At 40.7% G+C, this 18,659-nt stretch overlaps 1 protein-coding gene across 1 annotated transcript; it reads left to right on the top strand.

The window, feature by feature from the left end:
• Positions 1-897: 897 nt before the first annotated feature.
• scp2b (sterol carrier protein 2b) lies at positions 898-18,377 on the top strand. The gene is made up of 5 exons (XM_021604549.2): positions 898-1,274; positions 1,990-2,089; positions 7,923-8,052; positions 8,316-8,395; positions 17,332-18,377. Exons 1-5 carry the CDS (start codon positions 1,231-1,233, stop codon positions 17,425-17,427), a joined length of 450 nt encoding a protein of 149 aa, XP_021460224.1. The 5' UTR covers positions 898-1,230; the 3' UTR covers positions 17,428-18,377.
• The last annotated feature ends 282 nt before the right edge of the window (positions 18,378-18,659 follow it).

The raw sequence follows: 18,659 nt of genomic DNA, 5'->3' as shown, positions 1-18,659 counted from the left end.
GGTGATATTGCTTACATGCATGCGGCAACCTCTGTTTTAAAACCCTTGGACACAGTCTACCATCCAGCAATACGTTTTATCACAGGGGACAATTTTAGGACTCATTGCAGTCTGTATAAAAATGTGGGATGGACCTCTCTGTCTGTAAGAAGAGAGCCGCATTCTCTTTTATTTATTTACAAAGCAATCTGACAGAAATTCCCTCTATATGTAACATCATTAATTAAGATAAGAATCACAAGTTACCAAACCCGTTCATAGGAATGGATAACACTAGAGATTTGGGAAAATCTGCGTTTTGTTTTTTGACCCTGATTTGTGGAACAATCTGCAGAGTTCACTGCAGTTGGATGTGCTGGTGCCACTCAGTCAGTTAAAATGATTGATTGAGGATCTTTATGTAATTGAATGTGATTGCTTTTATTAAATGTTTATTTTTGTTTATTGTGCTGAATTATTGTTTTATACACACGTGTATGTTTTAATAGTCTGTTTTTTTTGTAATGTGTACAGGGCTCTCTTGTGAAATAGAGTTTTAATCTCAATGTGACTCCTTGATTAAATAAAGGTTAAATAAAACAAAAATCGGTGCCTTTTGTAATAAGCACACATTCAGATACAATATACATTCGTTGTTCAGACACATCACAACAGTGAAATAAATAATGCATCTATCTTAAACATAGCAAGGCTTATCATTGGTTAAATGAGGGGTTTACGCCAGAATAATATTGAACATGTGTGATTTGAATAGCCCAACTTTTGAAATTGTGGATAAAAAAAATCTTCGCCTCCAAGAACTGTAGAGTGCTGCACTAAAGATCAAATCATCACCCTTTCTGCTATCGTCATGTAGGGTCTTGCGGAGTAGCATAAAAAAGGAATTTCGGGTAGCTAGCTATAAAGTGGTTTCACAACCATAGAGAATTGTAGAGGCCTCTAGTGGCCAAAAGACGTTTGAGTACGGGCAGCGCCATTGAGGGCTTCCACCATTTTAATGTAGTTAACCGGGTGAGTCTTTCAACTTCATTCCCTCTTGGTGGGGTCATCAGGAGGGATCAGCTAATCGTGAAGAAGAAAATATACTACTTTAAAATGGAGATTGCCAGCGCCATTGAGGCAATGATTTCACAGACGCTAGAAGATCAGAAACAAAAAGGAGTCCTCTATCTATCTCTATGTTCGCAACAGCAGGCAGAGTTGCACACCAGCTGTGTCGGCCTCTGAACAATGGTTGTTTCACATAACAAAATGCGCGAATCGCAGGTTGTAAGGTGAGATACTTGGGGTTAGTAAAATTATCACAGCCCTTTAATTGCCACTCGTTACCTCGAATTATTCATCTGGTTCGGGTCAGCCTTGTGAAATGCAAGGTGTAAAGTTAGCTTGATAGCTAGCTTATTCAAAACAATGACATTACTGTTAGCAGCTAATTTACTGCTGTGCTAACACCTGACTTGTGCAATACTTACAATGACACCGCCCGAGATAAAAAAAAAAAAAAAACTTGCCAACCTGACGTGGATTCAATAGGAATATAATACATCTTAATTTATCCATTTGCTTGCAGGTTATTAATTTGAACGCCCTATCATTACGTTCATCAAATTGCATTTAGATGTCTAAAGCTTTAGATAAGTCTAAGTATGTAATCAAATCAGAGCCAACCCCTTTCTACAATTTAAATCAGACATGTTTTCTGCTCTCTGCATTTTAACTGCGCTCACTGATAATTAGACTAGTTGAAAGACAACGCCATCATATTGTGACCGAGGCAAGAGCCTTATGAGGACTCTTAGTACGCCTGTGTAATATAGCCCCATCCTATTAGTCTGTTGCCTAGCGTCGTGTTTAAGACTACCATGCTAGTTCTCTTTTCTCCTGCTGAATAATCCTAATGGTTTTGTTATAGTTGTGCCTCACAGGCTATGTATGGCATGCCTCCTGTTATGCTGTCAATTGTTTGTGGTTTCTCTGTGTGTGTCTCAGCTCTCAGAGGATCCAGTCAGTTAACACCAATGCAGAGCGTACCCTGGAGGGCTTCAAGGCCCATGCAGTCTTCCAGGAGATCAACAAGAAGCTGGAGGAGGTATCTTCATTCATTACTGTGTACTATCTGTTTCAGGTGTCATGTATTGCAGTTTACACTACAAACCCACATCCCGTTTTCACATGAAAATGCTTAGACCTCTTTTTTTGATCATTTTCACAGAAAAGGTCACAAAAATATTGTGACCTCTGACCATTTCCTCCACAGTACAGCCATAGAATGAGGGTTCATTTTTTAGGTTGTTTTCAATAAAACATTACAATACGTTCGATTTGGCTGCTGGCGGGCAAGTAGACCCCCAGCTATATGTAATTTTAAAGAATTTGGCAGTACATTCAACCTGCCTCACAACCGCAGACCACGTGTAACCGCTCTAGCCCAGGACCTCCACATCCGTCTAATTCACCTGTGGGATCGTCTGAGAAGAAGCAGTGCTGAGGAGTATTTCTGTCTGTAAAAAAAAAAAAAAATTCTGCCTGGCTCCCCAGTGAGTAAACCTGGTCCCAAGTGGGTTGGCCTATGCTTTCCCAGGCCCACCCATGGCTGTGCCCCATCCCAGTCATGTGAAATCCAAAGATTAGGGCCAAATTAATTTATTTCAATTGAATTAATTCCTTCTATGAACCGTAACTTAAAGTATTTGAAATTGTTGGATGTTGAGTTTGTTTTTGTTCAGTATACATGCTTTTCATGATTAGTAAACATCAATAATCATGTCATTTCACATATGTGAAGGTACCTATCCATTTGACATGTACAGTGCCTTGCGAAAGTATTCGGCCCCCTTGAACTTTGCGACCTTTTGCCACATTTCAGGTTTCAAACATCAAGATATAAAACTGTATTTTTTTGTGAAGAATCAACAACAAGTGGGACACAATCATGAAGTGGAACGACATTTATTGGATATTTCAAACTTTTTTAACAAATCAAAAACTGAAATTGGGCGTGCAAAATTATTCAGCCCCCTTAAGTTAATACTTTGTAGTGCCACCTTTTGCTGAGATTACAGCTGTAAGTCGCTTGGGGTATGTCTATCAGTTTTGCACATCGAGAGACTGAAATTTTTTTCCCATTCCTCCTTGCAAAACAGCTCGAGCTCAGTGAGGTTGGATGGAGAGCATTTGTGAACAGCAGTTTTCAGTTCTTTCCACAGATTCTCGATTGGATTCAGGTCTGGACTTTGACTTGGCCATTCTAACACCTGGATATGTTTATTTTTGAACCATTCTATTGTAGATTTTGCTTTATGTTTTGGATCATTGTCTTGTTGGAAGACAAATCTCCGTCCCAGTCTCAGGTCTTTTGCAGACTCCATCAGGTTTTCTTCCAGAATGGTCCTGTATTTGGCTCCATCCATCTTCCCATCAATTTTAACCATCTTCCCTGTCCCTGCTGAAGAAAAGCAGGCCCAAACCATGATGCTGCCACCACCATGTTTGACAGTGGGGATGGTGTGTTCAGCTGTGTTGCTTTTACACCAAACATAACGTTTTGCATTGTTGCCAAAAAGTTCAATTTTGGTTTCATCTGACCAGAGCACCTTCTTCCACATGTTTGGTGTCTCCCCCAGGTGGCTTGTGGCAAACTTTAAACGACACTTTTTATGGATATCTTTAAGAAATGGCTTTCTTCTTGCCACTCTTCCATAAAGGCCTGATTTGTGCAATATACGACTGATTGTTGTCCTATGGACAGAGTCTCCCACCTCAGCTGTAGATCTCTGCAGTTCATCCAGAGTGATCATGGGCCTCTTGGCTGAATCTCTCATTAGTCTTCTCCTTGTATGAGCTGAAAGTTTAGAGGGACGGCCAGGTCTTGGTAGATTTGCAGTGGTCTGATACTCCTTCCATTTCAATATTATCGCTTGCACAGTGCTCCTTGGGATGTTTAAAGCTTGGGAAATCTTTTTGTATCCAAATCCGGCTTTAAACTTCTTCACAACAGTATCTCGGACCTGCCTGGTGTGTTCCTTGTTCTTCATGATGCTCTCTGCGCTTTTAACGGACCTCTGAGACTATCACAGTGCAGGTGCATTTATACGGAGACTTGATTACACACAGGTGGATTGTATTTATCATCATTAGTCATTTAGGTCAACATTGGATCATTCAGAGATCCTCACTGAACTTCTGGAGAGAGTTTGCTGCACTGAAAGTAAAGGGGCTGAATAATTTTGCACGCCCAATTTTTCAGTTTTTGATTTGTTAAAAAAGTTTGAAATATCCAATAAATGTCGTTCCACTTCATGATTGTGTCCCACTTGATGTTGATTCTTCACAAAAAAAGACAGTTTTATATCTTTATGTTTGAAGCCTGAAATGTGGCAAAAGGTCGCAAAGTTCAAGGGGGCCGAATACTTTCGCAAGGCACTGTAGCTAGTTAAGCAAACATCATTTAGCTTGCGTCATCAGAGATTACAGAAGATTGCAAAGGAAAAGATTATCCGCTAACAGTACCACGGCAAATGCTCCCTTCTGCTGTAAAACAGGCAGAGCCTACAAAAGATGAGAAATTAACCTAAACCACTCATAGTTGTCAGGTGTTTTATTTATTTACTTTTATTTTCTATCGCTAATTGTTTCAGATGGACTACATATTTATTCATTGGATGGTTCTCCCATTGATCAGGTTCCCACCTAAAAATATCTGGGCATTTGGATTGACAAAGATAATGTTTAAAAACATATGGATGAGCTAGTTAGCAAGATAAGATTTAAAGGGGGCTTCTTTTTTAGAAATGGATCTTGACTCCTTAAATTGCAGGAAGCAGATTGTACAGCCAGCATTCCTGCCAGTTCTTCATTATGGTGACACAATTTACCAGATTGCAGCAGAAAGAGACCCTGGTCTCAATGGTGACTCAATGTTTAAATAAAGTGTATTTTTTTTTTTTTTTATATATACAATTAATGGTGGCCAATATTGAGAGATATCATAAGGCTACCCTCACATATCTGATCATGAAAGACATGCAGTTACTTGCTGTATAACTGATGATCTAAATGTGCGCCATTGATTTGCATAGAATAATCAGAAATGTGTAGGTCTGGCCATGCTCTTTAAGAGGTGATGATATTACAACCAAATAGTTAAAATGTATTTAAGTTCCTTGAAAACGGCACTCAGTTGTCAATGGTTTAAGCAGAGCTGTGGGTCTCCTTGCTCACAAGCGGGCAAATCGAACACGCTACACCTTATTGTGACGTTACATTGAAAATGACCTATTGATCCTACATGAAGAAGATTAACCATTTCCGTTCTTATAGACTCTTTCGACTTTGACTGTAGCACACTTGGATTCATTCCCGGAAACAGGCGTTTCCCCTCGTCATACAATAACCAGGTTTCCATCCATGTCGGATAAAAAAAATGTCATGACAGGCCTGATGTTGACAAAACACAATACGCTAGACACGGTGGGATATTTTTCTGTCGGTGCAATTAATTATGTGAGAAATGCGTTTATGTGCAAATATTGATATAAAACCCTACCGAACTAAACTTGAAGTCACGTGATGACATGTTGTGTGGTCTTCCCACTACCACTCATCGGGAAAGCATGCAGTTTATTAGGCTACATATGAAATAAGTTATGATGAACTTCACAGGGTGGTGAAAGTGCAAGGCAATGAGCTTGATGCTCCTTTCCAATAAATATCGAGGGTCTTATTCTGGTGACATGATCTTCGATGCTTGGCTGCCATATGACAAAATAATATTTCTCTTTTGTCCATAATAATCTCATCATGGATGTTATACTTGCGCTCTAGCCAACAGTGCTCTTGGCTAGAGCGCATGTGCGGATACCGGAGTGGGCACACTTGCTATAAAACGCAACAGAGTTGAAAATGTGATGGAAACCCATTTGAACTAGTATTTTTTTATTCAGTACATGGGAATTTTCTCACAAAAGGTATTTTTATGTGCACTACATCATCAAGCACAGTCTCATCTGCAACAAGTACATTTGATGGAAACAAATCTCTGGTGGGAAAATGCAGTTTTTTTTTGTGTATTTTAGAATACTCTCAATCTGTCACCAATTGGATGGAAATCTAGCTCATGATATAAGTTGTTATGCTGTTTGAATCAATCAGATAAATGGTTCTGCACTCTAAAGTTGTGTGTTCATTTGCAGCTGCTCTGCATCTGACCTCACTACTATAAACATCACAAGCTGGATGATGACATAACTCTCTCTCCCTCTGTCACTCTTTCACTTTTCTCTTTCTCTCTCTCGCCTTAACTCAGCCTAGCCAGCAGTGAACAGTCTGTTAGGTCCAAAATACACGACTAGATGTCTATTACACATAGAGTACCAGTCAAAGGTTTGGACACACCTACTTATACACATGGAATCAAGTAGTAACCAAAAAAAGTGTTAAACAAATCAAAATATATTTTATATTTGAGATTCTTCAAAGTAGCCACCCCTTTGCCTTGATAACAGCTTTGCATTCTCTCAACCAGCTTCATGAGGTAGTCATCTGGAATGCTTTTCCAACAGTCTTGAAGGAGTACCCACATATGCTGAGCACTTGTTGGCTGCTTTTCCTTCACTCTGCGGTCCAACTCATCCCAAACCATCTCAATTGGGTCAGGTGATTGTGGAGGCCAAGTCATCTGATCCATCACCCTCCTTGGTCAAATAGCCTTTACACAGCCTGGATGTGTGTTTTGGGTCGTTGTCCTGTTGAAAAACAAATGATTGTCCCACTAATTGCAAACCAGATGGGATGGCGTATCGCTGCAGAATGCTGTGGTAGCCATGCTGGTTAAGATTGCCTTGAATTCTAAATAAATCACAGACACCAGAACCATCACACCTCCTCCTTCATGCTTCACGGTGGGAACCATACATGCAGAGATCATCTGTTCACCTACTCTGCGTCTCACAAAGACACGTGTTGTATCCAAAAATCTCACATTTCGACTCATCAGACCAAAGGACTGATTTTCACCGGTCTAATATCCATTGCTCGTGTTTCTTGGCCCAAACCAGTCTCTTCTTCCTATTGGTGTCCTTTAACAGTTAATAATATAATTGAAATGCATAATTGAAATGCATTCCATGTGCTGGTTGAGAGAAAGCCAAGAGAGGGCAAAGCTGTCATCAAGGAAATGGTGGCTACTTTGAAAAATATAAAAATACACTTTTTTTTTTTTTTTGTTACTGCATGATTCCATATGTGTTATTTCATAGTTTTGATGTATTTACTATTGTTCTACAATGTAGAAAATAGTAAAAATAAAGAACCCTTGAATGAGTAGGTGTGTCAACTTTTGACTAGTACTGTATATAGACAGGATTAAATGTAACTAAACTAGTCTGCAACTCTTGACTCTGGATGTGTGACATCATCTCCACTCAAGGAGGTTTTCCTCTGTTGTCCTACTTTTAGATTTTCCATCCTTGTGTAAGTCTGTCTGGCAGCAGTGGTGCGGTGCTCTCTGGTTCCCATTAGAATCTCTCTCTGTGTTTTGGCATTATGTTATTCCACTGCTATGTATCTGATTATCCACAGAGTAATACAATATTACAGGAAAAAAAAATCCTTGTTAAACATGTTCAGAAAATAGTTGTCCAGTAGCCTAATTGATCGTTAATGTAAGAGTAGCATGTCTGTGTTTTCAGTGTCTGTGTTTTCAGTGTGGTTTCAGTGAATTATTTGTTATTTTATTGATTTTATAAAGCACATGGCTAAAAAAGATAGTTTAACTGGATGTGAAATGTTTTGTTTAGGTGAATAAGATTTTTTTTGTGTGTCCTTCGTCTTTGGACATGACGATCGATATAAACAGCTTTTGTTATTGATGAACACAGTACTTATTATCCTAATTGTTATGACTACCTTGTATTTCTCTGTAGGATGGGGAGTCATTTGTGAAGAAGATTGGAGGGGTGTTTTCCTTTAAGGTGAAGGATGGTCCGGATGGTCAGGAAGCGACCTGGATAGTGGATGTGAAGAATGGCAAGGGTTGCGTTCACAATGACACAGGTAAGAACAGCAAGGGCCGCATCCACAACGACAGGTCAGAATTAGCGGTTTGGTCCACATTGAGAGTGAGAATGTAAATTAGCTGAATTCACAAAGAAACGTGTGGAGGGGAAATATCTAGTTGTATTTTCACAGGCTGTATCATGATTTTTGTGGTTTTCAATTTACAGTATTTTATGATCAATAAACAAGTATTTTTTTTCTCTCTCGCTGTAATTCTCTCATCCTTCATCTACCCTTCCTCTCCTTCGACCCCTTTCTAGCAAAGAAAGCAGACTGCACCATTTCCATGTCAGATGCAGACCTGCTGGCCTTGATGACGGGGAAAATGAACCCACAGACAGTAAGTATTGGCCTTGATTTGAGGGAGTTAATACTCTGTATTTCAGTCAGTCTCATGGTTATAACCTTGCGCATGGACGTCACCAGGACCTGACTTTTGGGGCTTTAGCCCAAATGATTTTGGGTCAGCCCCGAAACTTTTGCTCTGCTGCGATGGTGTAAAAAAAGAAAAAAATGGTTGTCAACTGAATGCACCATTTAGTTTGTAGAGCTGTGGTAACGGGAAACTCCCGAAGTCATTCAACCATTATAAATAAGGGTGTAGTGCTGCTGGTGAGCAGCGGAGGGACGTTCTGCCACTTCTCAGAATGGTGTGGTGTCTCTTAAGAGCACTTCATGATTAATTAGTTTTCTACACAGCAAACCGACTATAATAGCATAGATAATGTCAGGTTACTGTTAGACCAAAAACACCATGTCATTTCTTATGACAATTTAGGATGATTGTGCTGAAATGTTGCTTTTCTTCTCTCGTGTACTCTGAGTCCACCATAGGTCAGTCAATGGTTAATTGTGAAATAAGGTATGCTAGGTAACAAGCTTCACTGATTTACTGACTTCATCGACACAGTCTAGACTCTTGCTATGGGGCCCAGCAGATCTTTATTATCCTGGTCCCAGACCCGTTTGTGCTGTTTGTCATGACAACCACCATATATAGGACTTGGCCGGACAGCAGAAACAGATCTGGGAACAGGTTAAGTCTTCATGGCTCCTTTAGAAGTGGCTTCCTTCTTCCTTGGCCCCCATGCACACCTGTTTGTCCATCCATTAAAGGGACCTGGGGGGGAAACGCAAAGGTATTTGTATTTATTATGGCTCCCCATTAGTTCCTGCCAAAGCAGCAGCTACTCTTCCTGGGGTTTATTATGGATCCCCATTAGTTCCTGTCAAGGCAGCAGCTACTCTTCCTGGGGTTTATTATGGCTCCCCATTAGTTCCTGTCAAGGCAGCAGCTACTCTTCCTGGGGTTTATTATGGATCCCCATTAGTTCCTGTCAAGGCAGCAGCTACTCTTCCTGGGGTTTATTATGGATCCCCATTAGTTCCTGCCAAGGCAGCAGCTACTCTTCCTGGGGTTTATTATGGATCCCCATTAGTTCCTGTCAAGGCAGCAGCTACTCTTCCTGGGGTTTATTATGGATCCCCATTAGTTCCTGTCAAGGCAGCAGCTACTCTTCCTGGGGTTTATTATGGATCCCCATTAGTTCCTGTCAAGGCAGCAGCTACTCTTCCTGGGGTTTATTATGGATCCCCATTAGTTCCTGCCAAGGCAGCAGCTACTCTTCCAGGGGTCCAGCAAAATTAAGGCAGTTTATACAATTTTTTAAATCATTACATTCTCAGATTTCACAACACCCTGTGTGCCCTCAGGCCCCTACTCCACCACTACCACATATCTACAGTACAAAATCCATGTGTGTGTATGTTATCGTGTGTGTATGCATATGTCTGTGCCTATGTTTGTGTTGCTTCACAGTCCCTGCTGTTCCATAAGGTGTATTTTTTTTAATCTGTTTTTTTTTTAAATCAAATTTTACTGATTGCATCAATTACTTGATGTGGAATAGAGTTCCATGTAGTCATGGCTCTATATAGTACTGTGCATAGAACTCCCATAGTCTGTCATCGAGTTGCGGACTGTGAAGAGACCTCTTGTGGGGTATGCATGGGTGTCCGAGCTGTGCGCCAGTAGTTTAAACAGACAGCTCGGTACGTTCAACATGTCAATACCTCTCATAAATACAAGCAGTGATGAAGTCAATCTCTCCTCCACTTTCAGGCAGGAGAGATTGACATGCATATTATTATTAGACTCTCTGTGTACATCCAAGGGCCAGCCACGCTGCCATGTTCTGAGCCAATTGCAATTTTCCTAAGTCCCTTTTTGTGGCACCTGACCACATGACTGACCAGTAGTCCAGGTGCGACAAAACTATGGCCTGTAGGACCTGCCTTGTTGATAGTGTTGGTAAGAAGGTAGAAACTAGAGCCTGTAGGACCTGCCTTGTTGATAGTGTTGTTAAGAAGGTAGAAACTAGAGCCTGTAGGACCTGCCTTGTTGATAGTGTTGGTAAGAAGGTAGAAACTAGAGCCTGTAGGACCTACCTTGTTGATAGTGTTGTTAAGAAGGTAGAAACTAGAGCCTGTAGGACCTGCCTTGTTGATAGTGTTGGTAAGAAGGTAGAAACTAGAGCCTGTAGGACCTGCCTTGTTGATAGTGCTGGTAAGAAGGTAGAAACTAGAGCCTGTAGGACCTGCCTTGTTGATAGTGTTGTTAAGAAGGTAGAAACTAGAGCCTGTAGGACCTGCCTTGTTGATAGTGTTGTTAAGAAGGTAGAAACTAGAGCCTGTAGGACCTGCCTTGTTGATAGTGTTGTTAAGAAGGTAGAAACTAGAGCCTGTAGGACCTGCCTTGTTGATAGTGTTGTTAAGAAGGTAGAAATTAGAGCCTGTAGGACCTGCCTTGTTGATAGTGTTGGTAAGAAGGTAGAAACTAGAGCCTGTAGGACCTGCCTTGTTGATAGTGTTGGTAAGAAGGTAGAAATTAGAGCCTGTAGGACCTGCCTTGTTGATAGTGTTGGTAAGAAGGTAGAAATTAGAGCCTGTAGGACCTGCCTTGTTGATAGTGTTGTTAAGAAGGTAGAAACTAGAGCCTGTAGGACCTGCCTTGTTGATAGTGTTGTTAAGAAGGCTGAGCATCGCTTTATTATGGACACACTTCTCCACATTCTTAGCTACTGTTAAATTAATATGTCTTGACTATGACAGTTTACAATCCATGGTTACTCTAAGCAGTTTAGTCATCTCAACTTGCTCAATTTCCACATTATTTATTAGAAGATTTAGTTGAGGTTTATGGTTTAGTGAATGTTTTGTCCCAAATACAATGCTTTTAGTTTTAGAAATATTTAGGACTAACTTATTCCTTGCAGTCCACTCTGAAACTAACTGCAACTCTTTAAATGTTGCAGTAATATCAGTCGCTGTAGTAGCTGACATGAATAGTGTTGAGTCATCGCATACAGACACAAAATAACACCCTCTGTTCTACTGTGTTCCCAGAGGAACAGACAGGGCATTAGCCTCCTGACAAGTGCTCAACTTAAAAGAGCCTATTACCCTTATTGTTTCGGTAATTGGGACATGTTCTGTAATAAAAAATAATGGGTTCAATATGAGTAAGGCTGCGGTCAACGTCTGGTTAATGTCCGTGTTATTTTACTTTTAATTTGCTCGGCGTGTAGGTATGTGTTATTGAGTGGAATTTGCAAACTCAGCTCTTATTTTGTGTTGCCTTGCGCTGTATGTATGGTCAGTTCATAGTGACCTTCATTGTACAATGACGTCATACTTGTTGACCTTATAACTAGAAGTACTATTCTCTATTATTATTTTCCAGAAGGTTGTTTTGACCATGAGTCTTTCTTCTTCTATGCTCGGTTTATACAAAGCCTCTTTTATAACAGAAGATATGTGTCTTTGGAACTAAGGACACCTTCAAGGCTTCTGTTACCATGTGTCCATTGAGTTCTGTACTCGCTTTAGTTTCTTTTCATACAAATTTAAAGACTCAGTCATGATTTCCATCCTACAAGCGGAATGTGGGGGACAGAGTCACTGTGCCACTGTTGACTGCCACACATGACACAGTCAGTCCCCAGCCCTCCTTTAAGCCCATCTGGTCTGTACCTCCTCTTCCTACTCCTCCTCCTGCTGTCCCACTTTCCACTCTGACATGAATCTTTCCACTTTAACTCTTTAAACCAGGCAGGAGCACACACTACTGGAGTGAAACACAGAATCAGGAATCATTTCCATTCGTGTTGTTTTCCAACCAGCTCAAGAATAATATTTCCCTGCTTTGTTGACTGCAGGGGGATTTACTTTCCACAAAATGGAGGGGCTGCACTTTGACAAAGAATAGTTTGGAGAGATGAATTGTGTGTGCAAGATACAGTTGAAGTCGGGAGTTTACATACTCTTAGGTTGGAGTCATTAAAACTTGTTTTTCAACCACTCCACAAATTTCTTGTTAACAAACTATAGTTTTGGCAAGTCGGTTAGGACATCTACTTTGTGCATGACACAAGTAATTTTTCAATCAATTGTTTACAGACAGATTATTTCACTTAACTCACTGTGTCACAATTTCAGTGGGTCAGAAGTTTACATACACTAAGTTGACTGTACCTTTAAACCGCTTGGAAAATTGGTTTCTAAATGGCTTTAGAAGCTTCTGATAGGCTAATTGACATCATTTGAGTCAATTGGAGATGTACCTGTGGATGTATTTCAAGGCCTACCTTAAAACTCAGTGCCTCTTTGCTTGACATCATGGGAAAATCAAAAGAAATCAGCCAAGACCTCAGAAAGATAATTGTAGACCTGCACAAGTCTGGTTCATCCTTGGGAGCAATTTCCAAATGCCTGAAGGTACCACGTTCATCTGTACAAACAATCGTACGCAAGTATAAACACCATGGGACCACGCAGCCGTCATACCGCTCAGGAAGGAGACGCGTTCTGTCTACTAGAGGTGAAGGTACTTTGGTGCGAAAAGTGCAAATCAATCCCAGAACAACAGCAAAGTACCTTGTGAAGATGCTGGAGGAAACATGTACAAAGGTATCTATATCCACAGTAAAACGAGTCCTATATCGACATAACCTGAAAGGCCGCTCGGCAAGGAAGAAACCACTGCTCCAAAACTGCCATAAAAAAGCCAGACTGGTTTGCAACTGCACATGGAGACCAAGATCGTAGTTGTTTGAGAAATGTCCTCTGGTCTGATGAAACAAAAATAGAACTGTTTGGCCATAATGACTATCATTATGTTTGGAGGAAAAAGGGGAAGGCTTGCAAGTCAAAGAACACCATCCCAACCGTGAAGCATGGGGGTGGCAGCATCATGTTGTTTGGGTGCTTTGCTGCAGGAGGGACTGATGCACTTCACAAAATAGATGGCATCATGATGAGGGAAATTCATGTGGATATATTGAAGCAACATCTCAAGACATCAGTCAGGAAGTTAAAGCTTGGTCGCAAATGGGTCTTCCAAATGGACAATGACCCCAAGCATACTTGCAAAGTCAAGGTATTGGAGTGGCCATCACAAAGCCCTCAAACACATAGAACATTTGTGGGCAGAACTATAAAAGCGTCTGCGAGCAAGGAGGCCTACAAATCTGACTCAGTTACACCAGCTCTGTCAGGAGGAATGGGCCAAAATTCACCCAACTTATTGTGGGAAGCTTGTGGAAGCCTACCTGAAATGTTTGACCCAAGTTAAACAATTTAAAGGCAATGCAACCAAATACAAATTGAGTGTATTTTAACTTCTGACCCACTGAGAATGTAATGAAAGAAATAAAAGCTGAAATAATTCTCTGTACTATTATTCTGACATTTCACATTCTTAAAATAAAGTGGTGATCCTAACTGACCTAAGGCAGGGAATTTTTACCAGGATTAAATATCAGGAATTGTGAAAACTGAGTTAAAATGTATTTGGCTAAGGTGTATGTAAACTTCCGACTTCAACTGTATATATTTTTTCTGTGTAGGTTGGGGGATCTCTACTGAGCTAACATATGAAATTGTTTTAAATGTTCATACCCTGGATCATTTGGCTAATTGATTTAGAATATTAGGACCCCTTTAGGTATAACATTCACAGTACCAGTCAATGTTTGGACACACCTACTCATTCCAGAGTTTTTCTTTATTTTTTACCATTTTCTACGTTGTAGAATAATAGTAAAGACAAACTATGAAATAATGCAATAGGAATCTTGTAGTAACCAAAAGTGTTAAACAAACCAAAATATATTTTATAATTGAGATTCTTCAATATAGCCACTCTTTGCCTTGACTACAGAGTTGCACTCTCTTGGCCTCTCAACCAGCTTCATGCGGTAAGTCACCTGGAATGCATTTCAATTAATAGGTGTGCCTTGTTAATTTGTGGAATTTCTTTCCTTCTTAATGTGTTTAAGCCAGTCAGTTGTGTTGAGGTAGAGGTGGTATATAGAAGATAACCCTATTTGGTAATTGACCAAGTCCATATTATCGCAAGAACAGCTCAAATAAGTAAAGAGAAACGACAGTCCCTCATTACTTTAAGACATGAAGGTCAGTCAATCTGGAAAATTTCAATAACTTTTGAAAGTTTCTTCAAGTGCAGTCGCAAAAACCATCAAGCACTATGATGAAACTGGCTCTCATGAGGACCACCACAGGAAAGGAAGACCCAGAGTTACCTCTACTGCAGAGGAATTGTTCATTACTTTACCTTAGATTGTGAAGCATTTATTTGGGCTGCACAGTTCAAGTAACAGACACGTCTCAACATCAACTTTTCAGAGACTGCGTGAATCAGGCCTTCATGGTCGAATTGCTGCAAAGAAACCACTGTTAAAGGACACCAATAAGAAGAAGAGACATGCTCGGGCCAAGAAACACAAGCAATGGACATTAGACCGATGAAAATATGTCCTTTGGTCTGATGAGTCCAAATTTGAGACTATCATTTGTTTTTCAGCAGGACAATGAACCAAAACACACCTCCAGCCTGTGTAAGGGCTATTTGACCAAGAAGGAGGGTGATGGTGCTGCATCAGATGACCTGGCCCCCACAATCACCTCAATCCAATTGAGATGGTTTGGGATGAGTTGGACCGCAGAGTGAAGGAAAAGCAGCCAACAAGTGCTCAGCATATCTGGGTACTCCTTCAAGACTGTTGGAAAAGCATTCCAGGTAACTACCTCATGAAGCTGGTTGAGAGAATGCAAAGGCTGTCATCAAGGCAAAGGTTGGCTACTTTGAGGACACTCAAATATAAAATATATTTTGATTTGTTTAACTCTTTTGTTTTGGTTACTACTTGATTCCATATGTTATTTGATAGTTATATGTCCTCACTATTATTCTACAATGTAGAAAATAGTACAAATAAAGGAAAACCCTTGAATGAGTAAGTGTGTCTAAAATGTTGACTGGTATTGTGTATATATATTTATTTTTTAAGTATTTAAGTTCACATAGAAATGCATTGAATACCACATTCATAAATAGCAAAAAACGACAGTATTAAAAGAAATCATGTTTTGAAGTGTCTGTCCTATCTGTAGGAGATATAAGAAAGCTCAGGAAATATCCTTGTTTTTTTGGACACATTTAACCGCTTATTTTTGTTGCCACAAAACTACCTCCGTATTTCCATTAATTTGTATGGGTTACCATCAGACGAGTCCCGTGCCACTTGTGGGTGAACACCATCGGGTTTGTGAGAGTCATCTTTCCATTGTGTTCATATTAGTTTGTAAGCCAAACCATTCGGACTCTACAGACATTTCCGTGAGAAGACCGATTTTCAGGATGTCTCATGATCTGACAAACACCGCTGTAGCTCGGTCACCTTCCACCGCAGATGCGGAAGGCCGATGCGGGCCGATGCGGAAGGCCGACATAGCTGAAAACTGTAGTTCTGATTAAAGAAGCAATAAAACTGCCCTTCTTTTGACTAGTTGAGCACCGGGTCCTCCCACTCCTGTTTCTATTCTGGTTAGAGCCAGTTGGCGCTGTTCTGTGAAGGGTGTATTTACGAGATCGATTTACAAGATCTTCAGTTTCTCAGAACAAGAATAGACTGACGAGTTCCAGAAGAAAGTCCTTTGTTTCTGGCCATTTTGAGCCTGTAATCGAACCCACAAATGTTGATGCTCCAGATACTCAACTACTCTAAAGAAGGCCAGTTTTATTGCTTCTTAAATCAGAACAACCGTTTTCTGCTGTGGTAACATAATTGCAAAAGTGTTTTCTAATGATCAATTAGCCTTTTAAAATGATAAACTTGGATTAGCTAACACAACGTGCCATTGGAACACAGGAGTGATGGTTGCCGATAATGGGCCTCTGTAAAATGGGCCTCTGTAAAAATCAGCCGTTTCCAGCTACAATAGTCATTTGCAACATTAACAATGTCTGCGCTGTATTTCTGATACATTTCGCAGGGTCTCCAGGAAATCACAGACTGCAAAAAGATAACCAGCCACGTCACGGACACCGACGTCACGCTTCCAGACAAACTACACACCTCCTTTGTCCGCTTTGAGGATCATATAGTGCCACCGTCGCAGTCCGCTAACAAGGACTGTGGCCTCTCCTTAAACGTGTTAACCCTCGAAAGGCTGCTGGCCCAGACGGCCTCCCTAGCCGTGTCCTAAGAGTATGCGCAGACCAGCTGGCTGGTGTGTTTACGCACACATTCAATCGCTCCCTATCCCAGTCTGTCGTCCCCACATGCTTCAAGATGGCTACCATTGTTCCTGTACCCAAGAAGGCAAAGATAACTGAACTAAATTACTACTGCCCCGTAGCACTCACTTCTGTCATCATGAAGTGCTTTGAGAGGCTAGTCAAAGATCATATCACCCCGACCTTACCCGCCACCCTAGACCCACTTCAGTTTGCATACCGCCCCAACCGGTCCACAGACGATGCAATCGCCATCACACTGGTGCTTCAACAAATGTAAATGTCATATTATGTAAATGTCATATTTCAGTTTTTTTTATACATTTGCAAAAATGTCTCAACCTTTTTTTGCTTTGTCATTATGGGGTATTGTGTGTGTGTGTGTGTGTGTGTGTATTGATGAGGGGGAAAAAACTATTTGATCCGTTTTAGAATAAGGATGTAACGTTACAAAATGTGAAAAAGTTAAGGGGTCAGAATACTTTCTGAATGCACTGTATAGTTTTTTTCTGTGCTCGAGGGCAACGGTGTCTAAATGGAATTTGTATTTGTGGTCCTGACAACTGGACCTTTTTTGGAACACCATTATTTTTGTCTTAGAGATTTACTGTCAGGGCAAGTTTCTCCCTCTCTCTCTGTTCTGGTTCTAATGACTGACTCTCTCTTCTGATCCTCAGGCATTCTTCCAAGGCAAGCTGAAGATCACAGGGAACATGGGAATGGCCATGAAGCTCCAGAGTCTGCAGCTCCAGCCAGGCAAAGCCAAGCTGTGAGGTAGAACCTGGGGTGAGGCAGAGGTTACCGCCCTAGCGCTGGTCTAGGATCAGTGCTTCATATCACAATCCTAACCTTAACCACTAGGGGTTACAACAACAAACCTGGTCCAAGACCTGCACTAAGGGGTAACTTCTACATTTTCTGTAGCTCAACAGCAGCCCCCACCATCCAACTAGTAGTGTGAGGAGGGGGGGACGCACTGTAGGAGGAAACGATGGTAGTAGAGATGGAATGATGGATGGAGAGATACTGTTTTCAACATCTACCTCTCTTTCTCTGACCCCCTCTGTCTTTTTCTAATACATTAAGGACCAGAACACATTAGACTAGAGATATACCATAGGGGTGTAGTCTACTCTCTCCAACTGTGTAATTTTATATTTATTCAAACTGATTTATTATGACTCACAGAATATGTTTGTATGATGTCATTAATTGAATCATGCCCCTCCTTCGATTTCTGACCTTTTTCCTCTTAAGTTTCATGTGTGTATTGGTAATGGAAATACAATTGCTCTTGACAATTGGGACAGGATGAATCATGTCTTGTATGGTCTCAGAGCTGTGCTACACAGTAATTTCTCCCTATTCAGCCTTTGAGAGATGAATGGATAAAACAGTGAAGTGCCTCTCAGGTGTGGAATATTCCCTGGTGTCATGAACAAGTGTAAAAACATTGATACTGTCTCATAATATCAGCTTCATAATATCTAAAACAGGACTGAATGGATGGACCACTGAATGTTACATTTACATTTTAGTCATTTAGCAGACACTCTTATCCAGAGTGACTTACAGTGAGTAGTGAGTGCATACATTTCCCTACTCTGTTACTGTGTTACTTTCAGCCATGTTGTTATGACTCTGACCATCTGACCCACTGATGATGCTAAAGTGATTTCTACTAAATAAACTCTCTTACTAATAAACACTGAAATAAGTTTGATTCTCCCTCTTTAGAATTGGTCTACTCCTAGATAGGCATGACGGGTTAGAGGGGGATAGATAGATAGAGGGAGCTACTGATTACAAAGTTGCATAATTCCAACCAACTGGGGCCATGCATAGTCCGTAGAATCTTTTTGGACTACCGCTGACCCCGTTTTCTAGGGGCCGAGGGAGGCAGTCTTTCTCTTTTATTGTTCCATGGTCATGGTAGATTTATGTTGAGGAAGGGGTAACCTAACGTAGCAGGAGTAAAATAAACGCCTGAAACTAGATCCCCTAC

Source organism: Oncorhynchus mykiss, chromosome 5, assembly GCF_013265735.2.
Source record: "Oncorhynchus mykiss isolate Arlee chromosome 5, USDA_OmykA_1.1, whole genome shotgun sequence".
NCBI classification, from domain to species: Eukaryota; Metazoa; Chordata; class Actinopteri; order Salmoniformes; family Salmonidae; genus Oncorhynchus; species Oncorhynchus mykiss.
This window is presented reverse-complemented; position numbering and strand designations above follow the sequence as displayed.

Excerpts from the sequence above, each read along its gene's own strand:
- scp2b (XM_021604549.2), top strand. The coding sequence starts at position 1,231 with ATGGTTGTTTCACATAACAAAATGCGCGAATCGCAGGTTGTAAG. Across the intron at positions 2,090-7,922 it reads TCAACAAGAAGCTGGAGGAG|GATGGGGAGTCATTTGTGAA; the intron begins GTATCTTCATTC and ends ATTTCTCTGTAG. Across the intron at positions 8,053-8,315 it reads TTGCGTTCACAATGACACAG|CAAAGAAAGCAGACTGCACC; the intron begins GTAAGAACAGCA and ends ACCCCTTTCTAG.